Raw genomic sequence first — 18,461 nt, 5'->3', positions numbered from 1 at the left:
GAATAAAATATGTAAAACGGAAAAAAAAAGTTATAAAGAACTATATAGTGCATTTATGCAGAGATCACTCAGTTGGGCAAAAACATGGTCGTGATATCGATCGAGTTGATTTTTTTTGTATATGAAAACAGTATTTTGAACTGGTTCAGAAATGTAATTGGTATTCGACCCAAGTACAGTTGCGGTCAGCAGTTGTATAATCTCCATAAAATTAAAAAAATGGCAAAATATATCTTTACTTAGATAAAGTTAGGTTGAATGTTGAAAATGAATCCATGGACACCAATTTCAACCATGCATGCGCGTTCTCGTCCAACTTTTTTACTCAGTTTGTTACCTAAAAAATAAAATTACATTACTGATGACTTTATGTGTATATACTAGCTGTATACTGAAAACGATTGGCCTTTGGAGACTGCTGGGCTACTTGGCTTCGTAAAATAATCTTGCTTGTAATCTAACATGATGTCAACAGATTTTAGCCGAAATCGATTACTTTTTAGAACAACGCAACCATTCTGCATTTTTCCGATAACCTAAAGTCGTCTTTCACAAAATCCAGTCAATATTGGGTGATGATGCGAGTACGCGTGCGTTATCTCTTATAAGTCTTACGTGAAATTTTTCCTCTTTCGGTAAAATTTAATGTATACTACGCGGCTTCACCATGCAATAGCCGGCTATATTTCATACGTCAGAAGTGAATTGGATCCAACAAAATTGGATTGTGTGAACAGACCTTTATTGTGTCTGAAAGCTTTGCAGTATTAAATACTTACGTGGTGTACCTAAAAGCTAAATTACTTAAATCTATTTACATGTAAAATAATTAAGAGGAGATATTTTTCTATGTCGCGTAATATATGCTCAAAACCTCAGTTATATCTTCATGCAACAGCACTAAAATTTTCAGCATTAAAAATGTTTTGCAAACCTGAAAAGCATCCACAAAGTATGTTTACTGTATAATCTCAAAATATTGTGAAAATGAAAAGATTTCTCGGGATACGCCGAAAAGAAAATGACACTTGAATCGAAGCTTCTTTTGTATTCATTTCAGTTATAATGACGTTTATATATAACATTGTTGATAGCCGCCGCATTATATTTTGTAATAACTCCTTTGTTTGGTGTTTTGCATTCACCAAATACAGTTCAAAACTTAGTTCACAACATAATCTAAAGAATAACGGTAAAATAAATGGATTTTGAGTGGTACGCCGAAAAGATTTCAGGTTTTGAGCGTTTTCCCGCCAAAATACGCGACATAATAAAAAATCTCCTCTTATAATGATCATGCTGCTCCAAATTTAAAACAATTATTTCCACGATAATGAGGGCGATTCCCCCTATGATCTTAGGAATAATGAAACTGACCTATATATAATACTACCAAAACCAAAGAAGGAATATCTTAAAAGAAGTTTCGAATATACTGATGGAGCTATTCATTGGAATGATTTGCCTATTGATGCAAAAAACGCTGATTCGGTTCATTTTAAGAGAATTATAAAATCTACAGCGAGATGAAGATAATTTTTTCCTTGATGATATTTAGTTAATAATTTGTTTTTTCTATATATCATGCATATGTCCGCTTGCATGTAAGTTTTTGTATTTGCTTGTTAATCTTTATATCTGCCTGCCGCGTTAGTTTCTGAATGCTTTATGTCATTTTTATGTAACCATTATGTATTTTTTAACACCCCCCCCATGAAAAACAACTATGTTGATGAGGCTAGTTTTATGTATGTGTGTATGTGTGTGTATTTATGTATATAGACCGTATTCATGCATATTGTTACCCCAGGCGAGTTTATTGTCGTATACTCTTTTAGTGAATACGTATATATTCGCCTGTGTATATGAAAATTTTAACAATTGGAAAACAATTGGTTCTACATAAGAGCCTTTTTTTCATGCACATAAATTAAGACCCGGTCGGAGATCTTTCCAATAAATCATATTCCAATAAGACGGCGTGCACATTGCATGCACATTGCATGCACAAGCCGGATTAAGTGCATGAATGCCTTGCCGTTATGTGACTCGGAATGACACGCTGGGTCTTATTATTAATATAATAATCGCTTATCTGATTATCTCGGCATTGGTCCGCATACAAATCCTTAAGCCTGCCGCACACGATATGTATAGCTATCAGCTGAGCATTTAGCTCAGCCCGAAAACCATCCGCATCGTGAGAAACTTGTCTTTCGAGGCGAATTCCTCACGCAAACCGACTATCCGCGCACGAGAGTAAGGGCTGTTTTTCACTGTCGCGTCAGTTCATACGCACGTACACGAACGTAAAAGTCTAATTGCTTATATAAGTTAGTTTAGTATGCATTTGCTGACCTAGATGTTAACTAATAGAAATTTAAAAGCACTTTTACGTACGTGTACGCACATGTAAAAACACGACAGTCTATGGTAAGCAGCCTTAACTTGCTGAGCTAACAGATACGCGTGGTCTTTAGCTCAGCTCTAATAGCTTTCGTGTGCGACGTAGATTTCACATTCAGATATGCCAATATACGAAATTAGCTAGTATTTTCTCGCTGGGCGTAGTATAGTTTATCTTATGAATGTATCTCTCTTATCTCTCAGTGTCAAGTCGACACAATGCCCATAAGAAATATGATTATAAATTTCCTTTGTGTTCAAAATCGGAAATTATTTTCAAAATCCATATTATGATTTATGGCAATAGTTACATGGAAGTTTATAATATCCATACTATAATTGCCATTTCCATACTATTTTAATTCAAAAACATGAAGTATATGCCAAAACTATACAAAAGCGTCGTTATTATGTAAATTGTAAAACTGGAGTTGACAATTGTTTGGCACTGAAATTTGAAAGATCATAAGTGTTAATTTAATTTGTTCATTGTCTCATTATCAATAAACTTTGGAAGTCTTGTCTTTTGGGAATTTTCCTTCGAAAGGGAAAATTAGTGGAGAGATCTGAGGAAAATATTATTGATTAGTCCGTTATTTACAAGTCCGCAATTTACAAGTCCGCGTTTTATATCACGGACTGAGTCAATCATTTAAAAGTCCGTGATTTACAAGTCCGCGCTTTCCCGGTCAAGCCGGTCCGCATTTTACAACATGGCGTCAAATGTCCGTAACATGCATTGGAAAGTTTTTCAAAATCCATACCGGAAATATGACTATGCATGGAAATATGCTATACCCATAATGTATAATAATAATAATTAAGACCCTTTAAATTAACCTATAGAATTTACCTACATCGAGTGAAGTACCGCAAAATCGTAACCCATAATGTATATAGCAACATAGTCCGTTTTATATAACGCACTGAGTCCGTGATTTACCAGTCGGTAATTCACAACTTCGCGCTTTTCCAGTCCAGTCCACATTTTACAAATGCCACGTTTGACTCCATCAGCCAAGCCTTTGCCGAAGTGAGTTTTTAATTACACTCTGAAAATAATTTCAATAACACTTTAGATCACTTCTATAGCCGTACGTGCATGCAACGTGGAATTTTTTAAGAAGTAAGAATACCACTTGACTTCTAGCCGGGAATTATCCTTCATACATTAAGTAAATAAATTATTTTTAAGCCACCATCGCGAGACAATTAATTAATAGGACATAGCTCGCATTTCATGCACACACATGCATGCACAGCTTTATGGGCATACCTAAATTAGATACAAAAACTTTGTTTTTGTATGTTTATCATGGTGACTGTGGTAACCAAGGGTCTCGGAGTGATCTTTTTATGCTTGAGGACTTGAGATTTGAATGAGATTTTTCTAGATGCGATAATTTTCAACAAACAACTTGTTTGTTTCTCCGTAAAGTTGTACAGTAACACCTTATTTCTCGCATTTTTAAACCGTGAAAATAGACGATATTAGGCCTCTTTAAAAATCGATATGTCGATCGATATCATTTTCAACGGCATTCCAGCACCAACCATGGGGAGCCTGCAATGTCACAATAGATTTTTTTTTCATTATAAAGTGTTTCCCACTTTGAGTCAATTAATTCGTTCTTCCCAGTCGACCTTCGAAGGCCGGCAATCATTTAACACGCACAGCGCCTTACTGAAGAAAAAATATCATCTTGCTTCAATATGAAAACTTCGCACGCATTGAATATTGGCCTTCTACTGGTAAACGTCTTAGTTTTCACTTCCTTCATTAATTATACTTGTGGTAAGTTTGCATTCGTGTAACTTTTAATTCATGCCAGCATGGCACATATTCCTTTCCAGTGAATTAAATTTAATTGCCTTGGACATTTAAACGTTGTTCATTTCTACATGGCAATGCATTCACGATTTTCAGTAGATAAATAATTAAGGTGAGTTTGTTCCTGCATGCCTCGTTTTCCAACGTTTTGCGATGGAAATCTCAACACAATGATATATAATACGTACTGAACAGAGTATACAGATTGTATCAAGCCCGTTAAAGCTTAAACGGTGGATAAGTAAAAAATAAATAACATGTTAGCCTACTATTAAGGTTAAAAACAGTTCGGTTGTTGAATAAAACGATCGATCATCGACTTGCTTACTGCCCCTGGGGCCGGTTGTACCAAGCCCGTTTAGCTTAAACCGTGGATAAGTCAAAATTAAATAACTCTTACATCTCTCTTAAATGAGTCAACTTGAATATTATGCGCTGAATATGTAGTTGTAAATTCATGTATCTCATGTATCTTTGTATTGTAAATGTAAGGTATATGTAAGGTAAAAAACATTTAGTTCGCCTGTCGAATAAAACGGCAGACTTGCTTTCTATTTTGAACTTATCCACCGTTTGGGCTAAACGGGCTTGATACAATTAACCGGCCCCAGGTGCATTATGTAATTATCTTGGAATGGGAATATCTTACTCTGTATCAGAAACCGACTGGCATTGTCATGGTTGCACTGAAATAAATGATATATAATATTCATATTAGTATCATTGTGCTATGCATATACGGTAGCCAGAATTAAAGAATTTACTTGTGTCATGGTTTGCTGATGTATCGCCCATAAATCATGTTTTAACAGTAGACAAACTCGAATTCTTATTGAAGATGTAAGTCTAGGTATGACATGGCCGACTATACAGTGTGTATAAAAAAAATTCGAATCCAAATTTGGCGTGTATTTACGCAGAATGTGACAAAATTGGTTGATTTTTACACCATTGTTAAGTTTATTTATTTGCCTTTCAAATGACATCCATGTACGCGTCATTCTGTTAAAAAATTAACGATTATTGGGTCGACAAAAAGGCGACAAAAATTACATTCTTTCGCCGATGGGAATTGGACATTTTTCTTTTGAAAATTTGTCAAACAAGGCTTTGAAATGCCAATTATTACTGAAAACAGAAATGCAAATTTATCGCAAACTTCTTCTTATGCAAACAAGCGCTGTGCTGATTGAATTAAGTTTGCATTATCTTTTGTCTTTAGATGTCACTTCGAGTAAGAGAATTTCCCATAAGCGGAAAATTTTGATTTCGAGCAACCATTTTTAGCAGACGATAACTTGGTTATTTCTGGTTGTATTGATATACGAAAGATATAATCGAAAAACTAATAGGCCAGTATTTATTGCCGTACAAAAATTATATCATTTACTGTAGTATTTCATATACAGCAGTCTGTCAAGTTGAATTCAAATTATTTTGACACACCCTGTATAGTCTATCCTTCAATGACTGCCATGACTCATGACATGACTGTTCCTGATGTGTTTTGAGAAAATTAATTATTTGTTAGCAACTACATAATATTCGGATTCGGCTACATTAAACATATATAATGACTGCATGTGTACACAGTGTATAGTATATAATATGTAGTGCTAGCGCTATAAATATACATATAACTTCGCGAATTTAACGTTTATCATAATTGGCCTATAATTACATTCTTGAAAAAACTCATGCTCAGTTGCGCTTTCATTATAGCTAATTATAGAATTATGAAATAATGTTTGTCTCGCGTTTTTCCGGCAGCTGGCTCGAAAGCTACGCTACTTCGGCCTCTGTATGCACTTTCCTTTTATGTGTATATTTTTTGTATTACTTTCTTTTTTTCTTTAATTGATATTGTAGTATGTAGTTGCATTTATTTAGCTTAAAATAATGTGAAATAAAATTAGATTATGTTATGTTATGTTAACAAACCTCTGAATTAATCAAGTAAATATTTTTGCGTGCAGTGTAGCTGTCCAGTAATTTTAGGTTTAACTATATTCATAAAAACGTTAACGTATATTTAGCAGGTATAGCAAAAGTAGCATTAAAAAACTTTATGCATGCATTCGGCCCTCAAAACCATATACTCACCAACTGCTATGGTTAACTTCAGAACTTTGAATTGAAATCAACTGCATGCATGCACTATAAATCTTCAAATAAGAATCATGTATTAATGACTTGATACAATAACTTGTATCAGTAGTGCTAAATGCGCTATTTCAAACATTTTTTAAAACCATACACGTATGTTTGTGAACACGCCCAAATTAATGAAGGGCGATGCAGTTTAAGTTGTATTACAATATATCTGTACCCATAAAACCTTTTTAACTTTTTTTTAACTATTTTCGGGAATCTCGAAACATCGAGTTTGGATTATTGAGATACGAGTTTGGGTTCGAGTTAAATTCCAAGTTATAATTGTATTTCCGTATTTTTCGAGTGGAAGGTAGGCCTACCTGCGAGCTTGGACTCGAGTTGGTGCTCGGGTTAAATTTCGAATTGGAGTGTACTATTTATTTGAAATGCCTTTCCTTGTTTCATGGGAGACCGCGAGATTAACCTTGGTTAACATTTAACCTGCCATATTAGTCAGTTTATGTATTTTGCCAAATAAACACTGTGCAGATGATTTTGACTGTCTATATTTTGGCAAAATACATGAACTAAAATAGCAATAGGTTAAATGTTAACCAAGGTTAGCACTAACCCACCTTTGAACAACCGGCCCAATGAATATAAACTTGGAAAAGAAAAACGACATGCAGTTATTGTGGAAATGTATAAATTATTACGTAGGTATCCACTGCAATGTTGGCAGCGTTTAAATCACAAACTTTATGCTTCAGTTCCATCAAACAAGGAATAACATTCCAAATGAATAGTATAAACCGAAATTTAATTCGAACACCATCTCGGGTCCAAACTCGAGGGTATATACTTTTCTCCCCATATTTACTAATATACATATGGGGATAAAAATTGCTTTGATATGGCAATTTTACTGTCGCGACCATGCGATTCCGGTCAGTAAATAGTATAAACTAGTGCTAACCCAGCTTTGAACAACTGGCACCTGTTTTTTTTTTATTCCAAACATGCAGTCATGCTTATCTATTTTTATAGTTCTCCATCAGACACTACTATTTTTTCATCATTAACTATCACTATACAATCCCTTTCGTTTCAGTTGAGAAATTACAACTATGCGAAATGTATATTTTTTGTGTCCATCACACAGATTATTATTGGAGTATCTAGGTTCTATAGTTGCTTAATTAGGTATTTTATAACTGAATTATCTAAGTGTGATAAAATCTGGTTTTATTCTTAACGCTTTTGAGGTATCGCTTGTATTCTTCTCCATTAAAAGGAGGTCCATTATCAGATTTTATGATTTCTGGAACACCATGAACAGCTGATGCTTTCGTTGAGCTTAGTATTTCGACTTCTGGGAATCTCAAATATTTATCTACCGCTTCGAGAACAAGAAGGTAATCATTAGACGGTAACGATCCATGAAATTGATATTTAAAACTCTCCAGGGATGTTCCGGCATACTTGTCGTTCCTTGTGGTTCTGGAGCATTCTGTTGCCCAAGTCACAACTTCTTTATGCTATCTATCTGAGGAGACCATATTTTTCTTTAACAATGAAAGGCCTTTTGTCTTCTCAATACTGAGATGAGTTTCGTGAGCGATGTTTATTGCCCTTTGTTGCAACGTTTTGTATAAATAATTCACATGTCGATTCTTGTTCCGCGAATGATGATTCCATTTGAGGTGACAGTAAGTTCGTTCTTGATGGCTTTAAAATGCTTGACACGTGAATTCTTTTTCCGTATTGCTGCACGCAGACCTCTCAATGTTCCGTCGGAATTTGGTTACAATAAGGTTGATGTATTGCTCTTCCATCACTTTTTCTTGCCGGGTTTGCTGCACCATGCAGATTTGTAAACTATATCCTGAGTCTACAGGGCTGGAGGCGAAGTATGTATCCATCGTTCACTTCTGGCTGATGTCTTATATAGCTTGACGGTTTCCGTATATGACTTCCAAGGGTTTGTGATCAGTTACCAAGATGAACTCGTCCAGACGATGGCAAGTCAGTCACTGTCAGATCACTGTCACTGATCAGTCATGTTGAACTCTTGTTATTTTTGCTCCTTTCATAGTTTCACAGTCTCATATAATTTTATGCTTTTATTATAAACCTTCCAATGCCTTTAAACCTCTGTTGCTTTCTATACTAATTACCAAACTATCCATCAAACTCCTATAATTAACATCAACTACGTAACACTACTTGCTTTGTTTTCATTTAACCAGTGTTGCATGGTTAATTTTTACGAGCCGCTTATGTGTTCATCATTTTTAGAATTACTGTCATTTTGGACTTCCTTCGATTTTTGACTGGTTTACCGTTTATTTAATAGACTAGCTGGTAGTATAGATCATTATACGATGCATGGCGAGTACAATATGGGATACTGAATAGTATACGAGTGATATTACGGGCAATTCTTTTTAGCTTTACGGGGACCACTGAATATGTTCATAAAATATTTAAGAAATAGAAAACATTTTTCGTGTTTCTATATACAGTTATAATTATAAAAACACGCGTGCATGGGAGTTTGGGAGAACGAGTACGGGCTCGTTTTCTCACGTTATTTCGTTATTTTCACTTCGCATTAATAAAGATAACTAAATCATGATCATGAACATTTTGAAAAATATAATTTTCGTCGTTATCAAATAATCATTATATTTCCCTGTTGACTGATGATGACTATATAGCTTAGCCTAAACGTCGAAAATTATATTTTTTAAATTATATTACATTTTACGGAGTTTCTATTGTTTAATATCTTTTTGACATTAAGTGCAAGTGTTTTTAGCGCTTCATCGAGATTTTTTGAAACATTATTTCTAAAGCAATGCTAATTTCTTATCAAAATTCAGTCCTGCCAGATTTTTATTCAACGTTATGCATGTATTTTGACAGTATTTTCAAATACGTTTTCGCCTTATTATATTAAAGTTCCTTCAGGGCTGTTTAGTTATTTTTAGCTGTTAATTTTTCGCTATTTTCTTAATTTTGTATTGCAATATACTTAACTTGTACATCAGCTTTCACGCCAGAAACGTTTGGACCTAGAAAATTTGGACAAAATTTTTGTCAAATATTAATTCGACGGTTAATTTTTTTTTCTTTCGTGTGTCATATAGGTCAGGGAAATGGGGAGTTTGAAGGTAGTACAGAAACAGGTCTCGGAGATGGTAAGTGTCCATTGGTTTTTCATTAATCGATTCTCACAAAACATGTCACTAAAATATTAGTTTTCATAGCTAGTTTTCATGTGACATAACTCGACAAACTTCGTCATAATTCACATGTCGTAATTTGTTGTATAGTTTGGTTTTCTTTAGTCGCACTTTGCATAACAACGAATTACGACGATTTACGACATGCATGTGAATTACGAGGAGTTAGTAGTTACGACGAAATATATCTTATTAAAAAAAGTTTAGTTATTACGTTTGAATTTTAGGGGATTCGAGCATTTGAAACTTGGAACTAAATATAATTTTGAGTTGCGTGCCCTCCAATTATCTATGCTTTCTTGCAGATCGACTGGTCAATTACACTGGCGACAATGAAATCACATTCAGTATTAAGGTCGCATCTGATGGTTCAAGCACTACTGTACAGAAGACTGCTCAATGCAAACTACTCAATCTACCCTTTCTTGGCTGCAATTTTAAAGGAAAAGGTTTTACTAAAGCCTATGTAAGAGAAAGAACATATATATATACATTTATATATACATAGTTTAGGTCTCCCCAAACGAATTGGAAGCATATGCATGCAGTTATGGCGTATAACGCGGGAAACCACCTCAATTAGCTTCCCATGAAGTAGGAAACCACCTCAAGTAGCTTCTCATGAAGTAGGAAACCACCTCAAGTAGCTTCTCATGAAGTAGGAAACCACCTCAATTAGCTTCTCATGAAGTGGGAAACCACCTCAAGTAGCTTCCCTTGAAGTGGGAAACCACCTCAAGTATATACTTGTCTTGTATGGTTATTCCTATATAAAGTATTCTATATAAATTTCAATACCTTTATATAGGTTTGTGCCAATGGGTTGGTAAAATTTGAAGATCGCCAATACGAATTAAATCCTCGAAATTTCGGTACTTATGGCGAACAAGAAAACGACGCGGCTTGTTTAGCACCATACTGGTCCTCTGTTGACTTAGATTACTTTGAAAATGGACAGTCGAAGGTATTTTTCAGGAAATATGAAGATCAAAATGACGACCCTCGTGGCGTGTTCTCAAAAGCTAGAGGGTATGGTAATAGCCTATGGAAAGAAGACCTAAAGGGAGCAAACTACGATCCCCTTTGGGTAACGGTCATAACTTGGGTCGATCTCCGACCAAAGCAACCCGGTGATGCTACATACCTTGGCGTAAGTAAACGTAGTTAATGTATAAATCTTTCGCGTATATACAAAGGACTTAAAGCGTTATATATGTACGATCGATCGAGGACACTTCCGCTCTGGCGTGCGCGTGCAAAATTCGTGCTCTCTTCTGTTTACATACTTTTTGTGAGCCATTGAAGCCTGAGTATCTTTTCCGTTCACTGTGCACGCCCTTTGAAGATGCATTTTTTAGCCGAAATCCACAAAGTTCGCAATAAAAAAAGTATAAATATTTTGTAATAGATTTAATCAATCACGGAACGTGATAAAACTTACAGGAAAAATGTTCATATACTATTTATAATTTTTTTAATAACGCCATTTTGTTTTTCTGACCGGGCAAAAATTTTTCAAAATTGTAAACTGTGACAGAGCCCTGCTGCTGAAGCAATTCTTACAAAAAGCTTCGATTGAGGGAGTAAATAATTAGATTTTTTAACCTTTGGAAATTAAATTGCGAGTTTGTTATGCAAACATGGTGGACCAAATTTCTTAAAACTTTGATGGATTGTGCAACGTCGCACGTTTACTCATTTTTCAGTGAATGTTAGCTGTGCCAGAGAATATCGAAGCTCTTTTTTGCTAGCCGGGCAACACGTACGTGTCGTGCCGCGAAAGCGAACGAGGTGTCAACCCAAGAAGCATTCAATAACTTCTTGATACCGAACTGCTTTGATTATTGTTTGCTCCAGTTGGTTTAGTTCATCAGGTGTTGGTAGGCGTGGCAGTTGACGGTTTGTGTGTTTTGTTTTCGTTGTACTAATATTCTTTACAGAGAATACTTCACATCTTCTCTTGAACTCTTTTGCTTTAACAATCAGATTTGCAATTGCTCTCCGTAAAATTGACTATCGAGAATTGACCAGCACGATCTTTATTTCCCATAGTAAGAGTGTTCGAAGTAAAAGTCTTCCTTTCAAAGTAACTGGAGTAACGACGCCGAGGGGATCATAAATTGAATTGAAAACTGCTAAGACTCCTCGACGAGTATAAGATTTATCTGTAAGGATACTTTATATGTAAAGGTATCTTATTTCACTGCATTCCCAAAGAGCGTTGAATCGGTAGGGGGTCATAGGTTAAGTCGAGATCTTGAATGTTTGCCGCGCGATCTTGTTTCGGCAGCGCTTCGACAACTGCAGTAGAATTTGAAACAATTTTATGTAATCGTAGGTTGGTTTCAGCGAGCATAGCCTGGATGTTTTTAATTAGGGTAATCGCTTTTTCGGTAGTAGTTAAAGACGTTAATCCATCAACTACGTAGAAATTCTTTGATTTACGTCCGTATTTTTCCTCGCCTTCTTTCGCTGTTTTCCTAAGACCATACGTTGCGATTGCAGGGCTTCAGGTATTACCAAACAGGTGGACAACCATGTGATATTCGATCATTTCTTTGGTGGAGTCGTTTCCCTCGAACCAATGAATCTCTATGCTTAGGAGCTACGTAGAATGTCGCACATTATCCCAGTAGTTTCTAGACGAAAGCGGATTAGAATCCCACCCATGAAGTCTGTTTAAAACATGCGGACCGGGAAGTACTCTTTGTCTAAAGAAACTCCGCCAAACTCGGCAGATGGGTCGAACACCACTCGTATCTGCTCTTTCTTTTTGAGGTGGTACACTCTAAAGTGGGGCAGATACCAAACTTTGTTGGGTTTATTTCCATCATAATTGTTGTGGAAAATTTCTTTGTCTTGCGAGACGGGGATGGCCTGACCTCGTCTCAATTGTCTCTCCATGAATTCCAAATAATCTCTTTTCTTTTTTGGTTTGCATGAGAAAGAACGAAGCAGGCTGTTCAAGCGACTGACACCTTGTTCTCGATCATTAGAGCTGCTCGATGGAAGGTCATTCTGGGTGGCGATCGCGGTTCGATGCGTTGAGACGTGAACTGCTCCATCGATATGATCAAGACACAATTGTCCACAAACTGTGCAGCCAATGGCTAATTTCTGGGCCCATGGAGCTCCGTTTGGACCATTGATGAATTCTCTGACTTCAAGTAGTTCGGGGCCGGGGCGTCACGTCCGATAAGAATAGAAATTTTCGCTTTTGGATCAAGATTAGGAATTTCTCTTACTGTATTCTTTAGGTGAGGAAAATGTGACATCGTCTCTCCTGTGGGAACTTCTCGCTTATCTTTTGGGATATTTTTCACACTCAATTAATGTCGGTAGATTTCATGATTTTCCACCCAATGATGACACGGTTAAACCAGGAACGCGTCGTCCGTATTTTATCTCGTTCGAAACACTACAGGTGGAAAGGAAATAGTTTTTTCTTCTCAGAATAGATTTTCAACTAGTCTGTGAGTTCTGGAGATATCATCGAAGCATTGCTTTGTTCGTCTACCAAGGCGTACACGGTTTGAATTTGATCAGGATTCGTTGGACAATAGACAATAGACAATAGAATTCGTTCGACAAGAACAATTTTGCTGCACAAAAGTCCGCCTTTCTTCCTGTCCCACAACTTCGTACAGGTAGAGCCGATCCCCTCGTGGGTATTTTCCTTCTTCATTTTATCTCCGTGAAGCAATGCCAGATGACGGTCGCTTCCACATTTTTCGATATGTCAGCGTCACGAATCATAGCCTTAAATGAGTTCTTCCATGGGTGAAACATGGTAACATCACCGCTAAAAATATCCGGGTAACACTTCGGTACACAGATCGTAGCCGATCAGATTGCAGGAAACGCTAAAATATGAATTCGGACCGCAAGGAAAAGAGATAAAATTTCTTATTATATGGCTTTTCAAGATCCTCTGTTCTGATTCGTTGACGAGCGGTCCGTAAAAACCCATATCCGGACCGTGGTCCGCATCTTCCGTATTCCGGATGTCTCATGCAGTTCAGCCTCGCAATTCGTCGCTCGGTCCATACTAAAAACCTCGAACTTATATTTTAGAGTACAGATCTCTCAAACTCGGTCAATAATAAGTTATTATACAGCTATTTGCAAGTCACCGTTAACCGTGGAGTTTTTATCACGTTTGTTTACGTTTCACACTTTTGGATTTAATCGGAAACCTGTCAAAACTGTCGAAATATCACAGTGCATGTAACCTGATTCAAAAGTGCCACAAAATCGTACCTTAGAATACACACTAACCACACTTGCTCTTGTCAGCTACCTCTGTAGCTCAGTGGCGGGAGCACTGCACCGGCATCGCACAGGCGTAGGTTTGATTTCTGCCGGGGACTGCTAGTTGAGACTAATTTTCCTCAACTGTTCCTGGCTTGGATTCAGTTTGTGTATTCCACTCGAAATTAAGGCCCTTTAAAAACCTTTAGAATTTACCTAAATCGAGTGGTAACTGATTGGTTCATAGTTTAACATTCAACATTTCCGGTTAAACCTAAAAGTTTGAACCTTACGTGCGAAGTACTTCTTTTTTAAAAAAATTAGGAAGAACAACAATCATTATGACTTTCGAAGAATTTAAACAGCCCATTTGAAAATGCATGGTGATTAGAATAGTTAATTTTGATCTAGTTTTATTTAGAATTCTTTTAAATATGTATATAGTTAATTTTATCATAAATTACATTAAAGTTTTGTTTTGAATTTTTTAAAAAGTTTGAAGCGTAAACAAACGTGATAAAAACTTCACGGTTAACGGTGCCTTGCAAATAGCTGTAGCGATATTCTCTGTCAACATTTAGAGAAACACTTTTCAACTATTCCTGGCTACTAGTAGGTCAAATCAGGCACTTGTCGTCTATATTTACAAGGACATTGACTGGTCAATCGGAGTGAACAGGTAACGTAGCCAAGTTATAGCTGATTATAGATCATATCACAATTGCCACTGTATATATGCATGTGCATGTATATCTGTGCAGTGTATACAACAGCTATACATGATCATTCTTGTGTTAACTAGGGACATGTACTCAAATTGGGCCGAAACGAGTGACTTGCCTGTTGTCGGTTATAATTCTGGACAAAAAGATGACGAAGAGCCGTACAAGAATTATGAAAGGTAAGACCGCAACTTAAGCCCTTGCAAGAAGCTAATTACTGATGATATACAGAGGATTATTGATTACAATTATTCAGTGCGTGGTATAATAGGTATTTTACTCTATTATTACAAATAACGACCAAAACATTTCCAATTATTTCCTGCTTCACTGAACGTTCCATACGTTCTATAAAAGCCTGAAGACACTTAAATTTTTTAAAATAAAAACTCTTTTGATTGTTAAAACTTTTCATAAATGTAGGAAAATTATTTGTGTTTGATGACTGCATGATGTGTTATGACTGCATGCATGGAGTTATTTGAGACAATATATAAAATATCTTTACATACGGCCTACGGTCCTCCGGCAGGAATACGGTCCTCCGGCAGGAATCGAACCTACGCTTTTGCGATGCCGGTGCAATGCTTTTGCCACTGAGCTACAGTGGTCAGTGGCAAGCATATAGCTATATAGCCATATAGTTTATTCTGTGAAAAATAATATTTGGCCAGGATATATAACTTTATAAACCTTTCTGTAGAATTTTAATATAGTCTATATAATTTATATATAAAGTTACATAAAAATTTAAAAATTCTTAGGTGTGCCTTTTTTCTTGTCTTACATTAGTTCCGGTACTGTCAACGCCGAAGAGGTTGATGATTATTTTGATCCCAACTTACTAAGGCGCGGCGAAATTGGGTATAGTCTCAAAAATATGGTCATAAGGCCTCCAACAAGTGCTGAACTATGTCTGAAGTGGGTAAATGAACAGATTTTCAGTAGAAATACAAGACGTTTTTGTTGGCCACGATGTGCCCCCACGCTTAGATTAGCCCGGTTTGGTTGGCGCGGAATTTTCTGGGCATTACAGCGTAGGTTTAAAAGGACAGATTTCCGGTTCATTGACACCTTTTGTATACTAAGTCCTTTTTGGAGACAGGAAAGTGCAGACGAATGCTGTTACCTAAATGCTTGGTGGCTTGGCTTTCCCCTTTACAGCAGGCCACGACCAGGTGCAGGTCGCTGGCATCGATACCATCCGCGCCGGAACTTCCCAAAGTACTTGGAGGAGGAGACCGCTTACGAAAATTGCTGCACCAAACTAGATAGCACTCAGCAATCGTGCGCGGAATTTTACAGTATTCGCCCGCCATGCACCAGTTTCTTTTGGAGATTCCCGTCAATATGGGGTAAGTCATTGTTGCTGCATGGTCATGTAGCTACGCTTTGTTAATGAATTTTATTGCCTTATACCGAAGCAAAAACCATAAAACAGCAACATATATCTCTCAAGTATACGTTTTAACGTGTTTCAATTTGGATTTGGTGGTATATGATTCTCAGTAGCCCCGCGTTTGGTCTTTCTTTGTTTACTATGACCTTGTTTTTTCAATCACTCATACTCTAAAACTTGCCATAATGAAAAGTAGCCTTGATAATAACATCGCGTTCCCCTAGTTTCTTTCTTTGCCTGTAAAATCTTATTAAACCATTTTACTTTAGGGCGCATGTTTGGTGATCCACACTTTATTTCACTCGATGGCAAAAACTACACATTCAATGGCTGTGGATGGTTTACGTATTTCAAAGGCGAGATGCCAGGTCAGAAATGCTTCTAACAAAAATGCAGCATTTGAAAATAGTTGGCGTTCGATCGAATCGTTTTTCGAAGCTATATTGAGCCATGCATCATTTAAGCTTTTCCGAGGTCATCAACAGTCGGCGATTAACACTGGAGAAAAAAGTACCTTCATGAAATATTGTGGATAAAATTGAATAATGAGAACCAGGCTTTAAAAAAGATCACTGTAAAGATTTAGTACAACAACCCCCTCCCATTAGGGAGTTTTGAATATTTATTTAGTATTTCATCAAATTCATCAAATCTCCTTGATCTAAGGCTCTTTTCAGGATCGCAACTTGGGTACTTAAGTCAAGACAAATTAAGTATTCTCACGAAGCGAGCTTGCGAGTTGTCCATTCCGATTATGGTGAAAGAGGGCCTTTTCAGCTATCATTGTCCAGATAGCGGAAGGTTCCTATTGAAATTGTTGCAGTTATACCGTCTTGCAGGATGATAAGTTGCTCATTGCTATACTGATATAGTATTGTTAGTTGACCTGTGAAAGAGGAAGTTTCATGATTGATGAATTTATGCTTAGAAGTTTTTTAACACTCTTACTCTTTAAGACTCGAAAGTTCAGATATAAAAAACCGTGAAGCATTGTTTACAAAAACTTCATGCTTTCGTAACACGTGACTTCAATGGCTAAACTCTAGAAACAAACAGCGATTAAGCTAACTGCCTTTTAACAGTGGTTGCCTGGTATGCATGATTATAAGTGAAACCTTTGGCATGTGAAATTTATATAAAGTAACTTTATGTGAAATATTTTCACATGTGAAATTTCGCTTTCAATTTCATGTGAAATCCTTTCACATGTGAGATCTTACATGCGACCTTATGTGAAATCCTTTCACATAATATGACATCTCACATGTGACTGTATGTGAAATCTTTTCAATGAGATGTGAAATGTCACATGTGATTTCATGTGAATTTTGAGTTTAACATAAAAGATTACAGGTTTTAGAAGCCCATGAAAACAATAACTTATTTTTTGTTATTCAACTGTATTTTTAAACAGGTACCAACGACAGCTCTCTTGTGGTGCAAGTTCGCACAACAAGGGTTGGAAATGTTAATGCAACTGGCTTTACAGGAATTGCTGTCAAGGAGGGTAATTCGGAAACCGTTCAAATAAACCTAAACGAAGGAGGTATGTGCATGTGAAACTAAAACCATTCCAGAAATGAAAACAGGCTGGCAGAAATTAATAATTCATGTTTTGACGGGTTTTGCAAAATCTACTACACTTCCATCAAATAAAAAAACATTACAAACAAATTCAAACAAGAACGCTATTCTATAGTAATAAAGTTTCTCCTTATTTATTAAGGTGGTTTGCGTGTGCATGTTGATGGTAATGAGTTCACTCCGGGTTCAAATGCAACAACACTAGAGAGTGGTGTTACTCTATCTTATGTCAACAACACATTTGAGGTTGGAACACCACTTGGAAATGGAGTAAGAATCAATGAAGCAGCAAACGGCACTTTTTTTACATTCGTGACATCGTTTTTGAAATCGTACGAGAACTCATCACTTGGATTAGCAGGAAAATGGAATGGAAAAATAGAGGACGACTTCACGTTACCAAATGGAACAGCTTTACCAATTGATTTGAGTGACTCTGATATATTTCATAAGTTCGGGGAAGCGTGTAAGTACATTGCTATAGGCAGATTGCTATATTCTGAATGCACCATAATGAGAAATTGATGCAATATAGATCTTTATTATATTCATTTTGAAATCAATGGTGTTTTTGCAATCTGATTGGTTAAAAATAGTGTGATTAATTCCCAAATCGCACTATTTTTGAGCATTAATCACATCATTTATAAACCAATAAGATTGAAGCTCTGCACCACAATTACCAATCAGATTTAGTATTTCAGTGTAACTGTCCAATCAAATTGCATGGGAAAATGGAACATAATTTTATTATTTTGTCTTTTCAAATGCCCTGCAAAATTTCTTGACAAAAATAGATGAAAATTACTTACATATTACACCGTTTACGGTTCTTTCAGCCAAAATTGCACTTCGGGTCGTGCAATTTTGGTGTGGAATCAAACTTGTGATTACAAAATCCACACCAAATTGCACTCCACTCAGAG

At 36.3% G+C, this 18,461-nt stretch overlaps 1 protein-coding gene across 1 annotated transcript in view; it reads left to right on the top strand.

The window, feature by feature from the left end:
* The first annotated feature begins 4,165 nt into the window (after positions 1-4,165).
* The window catches only part of LOC114530628, a 32,764-nt gene continuing 18,468 nt past the window's right edge, over positions 4,166-18,461 (top strand). The window contains exons 1-10 of the mRNA XM_028552224.1: positions 4,166-4,201; positions 9,484-9,534; positions 9,885-10,045; positions 10,388-10,729; positions 14,412-14,509; positions 14,633-14,731; positions 15,345-15,907; positions 16,221-16,319; positions 17,366-17,497; positions 17,678-18,001. Of these exons, the coding sequence (XP_028408025.1) occupies positions 14,637-14,731; positions 15,345-15,907; positions 16,221-16,319; positions 17,366-17,497; positions 17,678-18,001 (1,213 nt within the window). The 5' untranslated portion in view covers positions 4,166-4,201; positions 9,484-9,534; positions 9,885-10,045; ... (1 more) ...; positions 14,412-14,509; positions 14,633-14,636. The remainder of the gene's footprint in view (positions 4,202-9,483; positions 9,535-9,884; positions 10,046-10,387; positions 10,730-14,411; positions 14,510-14,632; positions 14,732-15,344; positions 15,908-16,220; positions 16,320-17,365; positions 17,498-17,677; positions 18,002-18,461) is intronic.

The sequence above is a fragment of the Dendronephthya gigantea genome, unplaced genomic scaffold (assembly GCF_004324835.1).
Source record: "Dendronephthya gigantea isolate DGI-Jeju-01 unplaced genomic scaffold, DenGig_1.0 000001F, whole genome shotgun sequence".
NCBI lineage: Eukaryota > Metazoa > Cnidaria > Anthozoa > Malacalcyonacea > Nephtheidae > Dendronephthya > Dendronephthya gigantea.
The sequence above is the reverse complement of the archived record's forward strand: the minus strand, read 5'-3'. Positions and strand labels throughout refer to the sequence as shown.